The sequence below is a fragment of the Mizuhopecten yessoensis genome, unplaced genomic scaffold (assembly GCF_002113885.1).
Source record: "Mizuhopecten yessoensis strain PY_sf001 unplaced genomic scaffold, ASM211388v2 scaffold10651, whole genome shotgun sequence".
In the NCBI taxonomy this organism is placed as follows: Eukaryota; Metazoa; Mollusca; class Bivalvia; order Pectinida; family Pectinidae; genus Mizuhopecten; species Mizuhopecten yessoensis.
Genome location: NW_018408653.1, coordinates 1,807,669 through 1,817,253, shown reverse-complemented (window position 1 = coordinate 1,817,253; position 9,585 = coordinate 1,807,669). Strand labels below are relative to the sequence as shown.

The 9,585-nt window shown below is 37.3% G+C and overlaps 1 protein-coding gene across 6 annotated transcripts in view; it reads right to left on the bottom strand.

The window, feature by feature from the left end:
• LOC110461676 (orphan steroid hormone receptor 2-like) overlaps positions 1–9,585 on the bottom strand; it is a 31,300-nt gene that overhangs the window by 10,032 nt on the left and 11,683 nt on the right. For 2 of the 6 annotated variants that reach the window (XM_021515248.1, XM_021515252.1), the window contains exons 4-8: positions 7,177–7,312; positions 6,621–6,833; positions 4,888–5,018; positions 3,079–3,232; positions 2,115–2,299 (exon numbers count right to left, since the gene is read on the bottom strand). In XM_021515248.1, the coding sequence (XP_021370923.1) occupies positions 2,115–2,299; positions 3,079–3,232; positions 4,888–5,018; positions 6,621–6,833; positions 7,177–7,312 (819 nt within the window). The remainder of the gene's footprint in view (positions 1–2,114; positions 2,300–3,078; positions 3,233–4,887; positions 5,019–6,620; positions 6,834–7,176; positions 7,313–9,585) is intronic. The other 4 variants (XM_021515249.1, XM_021515250.1, XM_021515251.1 and 1 more) reach the window with 4 other exon arrangements.

The window sequence follows — 9,585 nt, the reverse complement described above, 5'->3', positions numbered from 1 at the left end:
CTGGATTATCTACTGGGAATAACTGTGGCTGGATTATCTACTGGGAATAACTGTGGCTGGATTATCTACTGGGAATAACTGTGGCTGGATTATCTACTGGAAATAATGATGACTAGTTTATCTACTTTAAATGATATACAGTCTAGAAAAGTTTTCAAATACAGGAAAATGTCATGTGTTCTGTTTATAAATTTATAAACTGCATGCTATATGTTCCAGTGAAATATCAAAGAAAAAAAAAATGTTTTAGATCTGCTTTAGTAGTCATGCTTCATTTATTCAAAAATTGATAACTTAGAAAAGTTTTTAAATACAGGAAAATGTCATGTGTTCTGTTTATAAATTTATCAACTGCATGCTATATGTTCCAGTGAAATATCAAAGAAAAAAAAATGTTTTAGATCTGCTTTAGTAGTCATGCTTCATTTATTCAAAAATTGATAACTTTGACTTTTTCGTTTAAAAAAAACTTTTTTTATAATTCCTAAGGCTCGACTGTACACATTACAACAATAACAACAATAACAACAATTAAAAATGTATACACATAGCAACATAACTGGTTTATATATATACAAAAATAGCAATTTATCACAACACATATAATAATTATTTTGATATATCATGCACAGATTAATCTAGACCATTCGGGTCCAAAAAATTGTCTAATTCCCATCCTGAATTAAACAGAAAGAACAAATTCCTTTTGATTTACATCCTAAATGTACAGAGAAAGAACAATTTCCGTAACTCAAAATTATCACTTTTTTGTTAACTGCAACTCTTGAATGGTTGAAGATCCAGCACTCATAAAAGGTTTTGTTAAGTGTCCGAACACATGCATAAACAAAATTGTCACTGCTAAAATTATATATATGCATAACAATATCACTACACAAACATGCCTTTTGAGTATGTCAAGGTCATTCAAATGCACAAACTTGATAGTCTTCTCACCAGGCAAGCTACAGCCTACAAGTCTAATATCATTACCCTGAGTATCATAGGTTTATAGATGTGGTCTAAACTCTTCAAAACATAATTCTACTGTGACCTTGAAAGTTGGTTAAAAACCATACATTTTATCCCATACAATAGCCCAGCCCTATCCAAGCAAGTTTCAGGACAAATAGCTTCACTCCAATCAGCATAATTCTGTAGATTCAGGTTCAGAAAATTCTCAACATATCTGGTCCCTTTGACATTTAAAGTTCGTCAATTGAAACTTATTTGAAACAGATTTGATTGCCCTTCACCCACATGTACAACTGCTGTTTAGTTCCTCTTGTCTGGAAACAAATTCATCATTTATCCCAGATAATGATGACCAATTTTACAGATATTTATACAGGATTTTGCTATAAGATTCAAGACTTGTTAGGGGTTTTTTTCCATGTAAAATCAAGGCCTGAAATATCTTCTGCTAGTTTCGAATTCTTAAAAATTGAGATCTGGATGAGTAGCCTGGATGCCTTTAAACTTCCAAAATAAACACCCAACAACCCTAAAATCAAACTCTGGTCGGTAGTCTATAATCTAGAAATTAACTGTAACAAATCTTTCATTCTTATATTTTCTGAATTCATTTTTATGAGAGCATTCTTGTTAAATTTAAGGGCTATTATACATATCAGGGCCTTTTCATCAATTTAAGGACTTTTCAAGGCCAGCCCTTTCCAAACCCTGTCTTAACAAATAAATGCAATACAAGTCTTTATCACACATTGTAAATAACACTCAGTTTTGAACGATGGTGGAGAATACTGTATATACTAGAACAGCTGATAATTCCTTTGAAACTCGGAAATGTCTGCAAGACATGGAACGCCCCCTTTGTATTAAGTTTGATGAAAATCTGTGAAAGAATGAAGTTGCTAAGTGTTAACATTGAATTGGGAAGGGACGGGACAGGACGGTGTTTACATTGAATTGGGAAGGGACGCGACAGACATGGGCAACACTATATGCCCCCCTACCCCCCATTTCATGGCGGGGGGGGCATAAAAATCAACCTTATTTATCAGATTTATTAATAATTCCATCAAATATCTTTCTTTTATCTCCATGGCAATTTTTTGATATTATTTGCATCTTCGGCTGCAGCAGTTACTAACCTGGTTAGAATGGAGAGACTGCTGAGTCTGGACAGCTTTGGCTAATGTATCAAATGCCTTGGCTACAGACGATGTTGTAACAGTGGTGGTCTCAAACGGATGGGGAATCTGAAGATCCACTTCATCTTGGTTCTTTTTGCCCATGTTGGCAAGGGTAGTCACAACACTGGCTAGGGTACTCAGATCTGTACAAAACAAAACAGCTCGGGTGGTCAGAAATTAAACCAAGCTATACAGTAGATTGCAAAAAGCATTTTTTTTAGTCAAATACAATCACTGTCTCTAGGCAAATAACACTTTTTTTGGTCGTTCTTGAATACTTTGCAATTCTCAAATACCAGAACAACAAACTTGTTTCATGTCTAACAAGGTGAAAACACTAGAGTATCTAGGATGAAAAATCTCAAACAACCTATGGAAAGACTGAAGTAAATTTGATAATTTTTTCTGTGGTTTAAGCAACATTGAGTTGGTGGTATATGTAACCCCTGTCCTCCCCAAATGTATACAAGGTCATAAAAGGGATAAAAGAAATTGAAATACTTGGTTATGATCTGAACATGATTAAAGTGTGTAATCCAAAACCTGTTTCCATTACAACACAAAGCTTCTGAACCATGAAATATTTCTAACAGAGAAAGCTTTATATAATTATATCACAGGGTGTTTTATTAATATCTGGAGCAATTTAATTGAACAGTTTTAAACTACCGGAAAAATTTCCAAAACTGTTTACACATGACAATGTAGATTTTTTTAGACATCAAAACACTTCCCAAACGAGGAAAATGTGATCTACAAATAACTACAAAAATGTCACAATATCTTTCAATGCCAATAAAAATTTCATAATTTGAAAAGGCACATTAACGATATGTTTGGTATGATATTTGTAGAAATTTTATTTGAAAAGTCTTGAATTGTGTGATCTTTTAACATTTAATGAAGGTCCACATATATATACCTGTATTGGCCGTTGACTGTGGGGAGTTTGCACTCAGCACTAAAGACCCTTGGTCTGTTTGGACGATACGCTCCTGTAAGTTGGCCAGGAGATTAGATGCCGCTCGGGGCGTCATCTCTTCGGGGATCTGTGAGGACATAGGAAATGACTGTTCCTATTTAAAAAATTATTGATTTGATGTGACACATATAATATAAACATACACAAGTACATGTAGATACAACAAGGCTAACTAATGCGAGCAATTCATAGTCCTTAACCTTTTCACCACTGTAAAACATAATGGACTCATCCAGATCAATCCATGGAAGAGCTTACTTAAGTTGAATAGGGATGAAAGAGCCAGCGCCTGAATGTAGTATTGAAATGAACAAAGGGCCTTAACTCTGTATATAGTCAGAACATCAGACCCCTTAGAGGTACATTTGGATACAAATTTGACGATTGTAAATGAAAGTATATATGAGACATGAGATCCAATTTTAGGATGCTTGATAAAAGTTAATCTTACACATACACAAGTACATGTAGATACAACAAGGCTAACTAATGCAAGCAATTCATAGTCCTTAACCTTTTCACCACTGTAAAACATAATGGACTCATCCAGATCAATCCATGGAAGAGCTTACTTAAGTTGAATAGGGATGAAAGAGCCAGCGCCTGAATGTAGTATTGAAATGAACAAAGGGCCTTAACTCTGTATATAGTCAGAACATCAGACCCCTTAGAGGTACATTTGGATACAAATTTGACGATTGTAAATGAAAGAATATATGAGACATGAGATCCAATTTTAGGATGCTTGATAAAAGTTAATCTTACATATACACAGGTACATGTAGATACAACAAGGCTAACTAATGCATCAATTCATAGTCCTTAACCTTTTCACCACTGTAGACCATAATGGACTCATCCAGATCAATCCATAGAAGAGCTTATATATAATTACTTCAGTTGCATAGGGATGAAAGAGACAAGCTCCTGAATGTAGTATTGAAATGAACAAAGGGCCTTAACTCTGTATATAGTCAGAACATCAGACCCCTAAGAGGTACAGTTGCATACAAATTTGACAATTGTAAGTGACAGAATATATGAGACATGAGATCCAATTTCAGGATGCTTGATAAAAGTTAATCTGACATATTTTTAAATAATGACAGAAATTAATTTTCTGTCTTAATCCTTGCTATAATCATAGTCTATCAGCATGACTTGCTTTAAATTCATATTCGAATAAGTTTCAGTTGCACTATTTTTATTGACATTATATTCATCTTTCATATCTACAGAAGAGATTCACATTAAATATTCATATACTTTCACACTTTTTCAGGACAGGTTTACAGTCACAAGCCTTATGCAGACAAGAAGGCTTGTCGTATTCCGGTCAATTGAGTTCAGATAAAAATTGGTCGTATTCCGGCCAATTGAGTTCAGATAAAAATTGAAAGTTTTATTAAAAATTCTCTGCACGTTTTGGACACAGATACCTATTTTCAGCATGACGATATATTTATACATTATTCGGCATGACGGTATTTATACATAATAATAATAATAATTGGAGGTTCTTATATACCGCTTTATCACAACCTAGTTTGTAGGTTGTCTCAAAGCGGTTCACAAATTATTATCTGTGGTTATAGGGCCTTTGCAACCAGCAAGTACCTTTCTCAACTTCATGGGGAGCATACAGCCGGAGCTGTTATTTCGGCGCTAACAGCTAACAATTCTAGCACTGCCCAACCACGTAATCATTTACAGCTGAGTAGACTGGAACAAGCATAATCAGTAACTCACTTTGGTGGTGAAGGTGGGGATTGCGGCGGATGGACTGTTGAGGTCTTTCCTGATGTAGATCCTTTGTGTGGAGGTGGCTACAGTGGTCGGTACCTTTTCCTTCTCTGGAGGTTTACGCTCCTGTTGTACAGCTGTGGAATAAACAATGCCAGTGATAGAGTTGGGAAAGTTTACTCTCAACAAATTATTGGATAAGCATTTACGTACGCTTGTTTGTTTTCCATTTTCATTATTGTGATATCCAGCTATTTGTTTTATGTACTAAGTGCACCATCTGACATCACAAATTACTCCTGATAGTGCTGACTCGTTTCTCAACATTTACTTTATCATACCTTGAAACACCAGTTCTGGTGGTATTAATATTCTAACCTATGAAACAGCTGATGTCTTTAACTATTGAGTCCTGACTAACCCATTTATGGGTCAACTCCAAACATACTTGGCAATGTAAATGAACAAGAGCTTTTTGAAGAACAAAATAGCTTGTCTTTTTGAAGAAAACATGTAGGGGAAAAAATCTAACTTGCTTTTACTATCACAGCATCTGATATAACAGGAGTACCTGTACCAAATGTCACCATTGTTGTAGAATTATAAATGTTATGTAATATTTAGTGTGAATTCTGTCACCTGTACTAACACCTTAACCTGAAAATTCTGGTTTTGTAGAATTATAACTGTTACATAATATTTAGTGTGAATTCTGTCACCTGTACTAACACCTTAACCTAAAAATTCTGGTTTTGTCGAATTATAAATGTTATATAATATTTAGTGTGAATTCTGTCAGCTGTATCAACACCTTAACCTGGAAATTTTGGTTTTGTCGAATTATAAATGTTATATAATATTTAGTGTGAATTCTGTCACCTGTACTAACACCTTAACCTGGAAATTTTGGTTTTGTAGAATTATAAATGTTATATAATATTTAGTGTGAATTATGTCACCTGCACAAACAACTTAACCTGGAAATGTTGGCATACAACTGTTAGTATTCTAGGGACCCTCCCTGTCAATTGTCAACATCCTTGTGTAACTACTGAAGTTATAATGTAAAATTAATATCAGTACAATGTACTTGCACTAATCCCGACACCAGGGTGACACATTTGTTACCTTCTTCCCTATGATTGTTCTTCTACAGATCTCTACCAGTAAAACTGTCAAACTTGATTTTCTGAAGTAGCATAGAGTCAGGTGACTATCTTTAACATTACTCTCTATCAGTGAGGCAACAAATTCACAAAGGATATATTATGAGTAATAATATATAAAGATGACATGTGCAGAAAGATCAATTTTTCAATAAGTTCATAGTACATTTTATGATTTATATGTACATGTATACATACCATATTTATAGGCATACAATTTTTCATCAACTTCTCAAAAAATGTCAAACCTAGTATTTTGTTATATATATATACCTGTAGCAATACAAACCAAATTCTTATGAAAGATGTTTTAAAGAAAACTATTGTAAGGACTACAGATTCACAAATGGTAGCATGTACCCTTCAACTGCTGTTGCACTTAGATAACATTTAACTAAAATTGGTTTTAATGAAGATTTTGATTTGATGCTGAACCAGCAATGGAGAAAACAATTTAAAAGCATGATAGTGATGCTTATAAAGCATATAAGTTTCATTGCATATGATTTCCAATGCAATGGAACTTTCACCATTTCTAAGAGCAACAGTGCAGAATGAAAGGTAAATGCCTACCGGATGTTCCTGCCTCTGACAGGGACTGCTTACATTCAGATCTCATTCCCACAGCTAGACACTTCTGTAGACGACAGTACTGACATCGATTACGATGGGGCTTGTTCACCGGACAATCCTTGTTTCCTCTGCATGCGTACCCCAATTGCTTGCGTATACTCCTCTTAAAGAAGCCCTTGCAGCCCTCACAGCTGATCACTCCGTAGTGTCTGCCTATAAATCATAGCAACAAATCATTATAATAATTCTTCACTAGATCATTCAAGCAATAGTTGCTGACAAAACCTTTCAATATGTCTATTTTCTAAACATTTTCTGCAGGTTGGTAAGTATGGATTGTGAAAAGTTCTTTTTATTCAGAAAAAACTTCAAATATCATATTTACTAACGAAAAGGAACCAACTTAAAGCTTAATACTATATACACCATGAATATCTCAATGATCAGTCAATTTTTTTAAATTGATAAAATAGGGTTACATCAGGAAAAAACATGGAAATAATTCAGCCTAAACCACAACCCTGTTCTGTATGAAATATTGCAGTAATGTAACAACCTGACGCTTTGTCGCCACAGACAACACATGGTTCAAACTGTGTCTTCTGCTCAAATGGTGCTTTGTTGACCATTTTCTCTCTCATCTGGAGCTGTTCCTCTCGTAGTCGTTCCAGACGCTGGGTGTGCTGTAGTTCCTGTCAGTCAAAAGTCATTTTCATACTCTTTACAAGCTCTATAAACCAAAGTTACATAATTTACACAGATTTTATACACTATAAACAAATATTGGAGGTTAGCAGTTCAGTCTACTGTTGTGATACTAGTGACAGACCTAACTTTGAGTTGACTGTCAAGTCTATTGGTTGAGATACTAGCAACTGGTCTAATATTGAGTTTAGCGTCCCTGTCTATGGCTGTGATACCAGTATATTGGCCTTACTTTGAGTGGTGACCCTGTCTATGGCTCACGCTGTGATACCAGTAACTGGCCTTACTTTGAGTGACAGCCCTGTCTATGGCTGCGATACCAGTGACTAACCTTACTTATAGTTTGGCGGCCCTGTCTATAGCTGTGATACCAGTGACTAACCCTACTTTGAGTGGTGGCCCTGTCTATGGCTGTAATACCAGTGACTGGCCTTACTTTGAATGGCGGCCCAGTCTATGGCTGTGATACCAGTGACTGGCCTCACTTTGAGTGGTGGCCCTGTCTATGGTTGTGATACCAGTATACTGGCCTTCCTTTGAGTGGTGGCCATGTCTATGGCTGTGATACCAGTGACTGGCCTCACTTTGAGTGGTGGCCCTGTCTATGGTTGTGATAACAGTAACTGGCCTTACTTTGAGTGGTGGCCCTGTCTGTGGTTGTGATTCCAGTATACTGGCCTTACTTTGAGTGGTGGCCCTGTCTGTGATTGTGATACCAGTATACTGGCCTTACTTTGAGTGGTGGCCCTGTCTGTGGTTGTTATACCAGTATACTGGCCTTACTTTGAGTGGCAGCCCTGTATATAGCTGTGATACCATTGACTAATCTTACATTGAGTGGCGGCCCTGTCTATGGTTGTGATACGAGTATACTGGCCTTACTTAAATTTGGCTGCCCTGTCTATGGTTGTGATACCGGTGACTAACCTTACTTTAAGTTTGGCGGCCAAGTCTATGGTTGTGATACCAGTGACTAACCTTTCTTTGAATGGCAGCCCTGTCTATAGCTGTGATACCAGTCTACTAACCTTACTTTAAGATTGGCGGCCCAGTCTATGGTTGTGATACCAGTAACTAATTAACCTTACTTTAAGTTTAGCGACCCAGTCTATGGTTGTGATACCAGTGCACGTGACTAACCTTACTTTGAATGGTCGCCCTGTCTATAGCTGTGATACCAGTATACTGGCCTTACTATAAGATTTGCGGCCCAGTCTATGGCTGTGATACCAGCGACTGGCCTCACTTTGAGTGGTGGCCCTGTCTATGGTTGTGATAACAGTAACTGGCCTTACTTTGAGTGGTGGCCCTGTCTATGGCTGTGATACCAGTAACTGGCCTTACTTTGGGTGGTGGCCCTGTCTATGGTTGTGATAACAGTAACTGGCCTTACTTTGAGTGGTGGCCCTGTCTATGGCTGTGATACCAGTATACTAACCTTACTTTAAGATTGGCAGCCCAGTCTATGGTTGTGATACGAGTGACTAACCTTACTTTGAATGGCAGCCCTGTCTATATCTGTGATACCAGTCTACTAACCTTACTTTAAGATTGGCAGCCCAGTCTATGGGTGTGATACCAGTGACTAACCTTACTTTAAGTTTGGCGACCCTGTCTATGGTTGTGATACCAGTATATTGGTCTGTCTATGGTTGTGATACCAGTAACTGGCCTTACTTTGAATGGCGGCCCAGTCTATGGCTGTGATACCAGTGACTGGCCTCACTTTGAGTGGTGGCCCTGTCTATGGTTGTGATAACAGTAACTGGCCTTACTTTGAGTGGTGGCCCTGTCTGTGGTTGTTATACCAGTATACTGGCCTTACTTTGAGTGGTGGCCCTGTCTGTGGTTGTTATACCAGTATACTGGCCTTACTTTGAGTGGTGGCCTTGTCTATGGCTGCGATACCAGTGACTGGCCTTACTTTGAGTGGTGGCCCTGTCTATGGTTGTGATACCAGTGACTAACCTTACTTTGAATGGCAGCCCTGTCTATAGCTGTGATACCAGTCTACTAACCTTACTTTAAGATTGGCGGCCCAGTCTATGGTTGTGATACCAGTGACTAACCTTACTTTGAGTGGCGGTCCTGTCTATGGTTGTGATACCAGTATACTGGCCTTACTTAGAGTGGTGGCCATGTCTATGGCTGCGATACCAGTGACTGGCCTTACTTTGAGTGGTGGCCCTGTCTATGGTTGTGATACCAGTGACTGGCCTTACTTTGAGTGGTGGCCCTGTCTATGGTTGTGATACCAGTA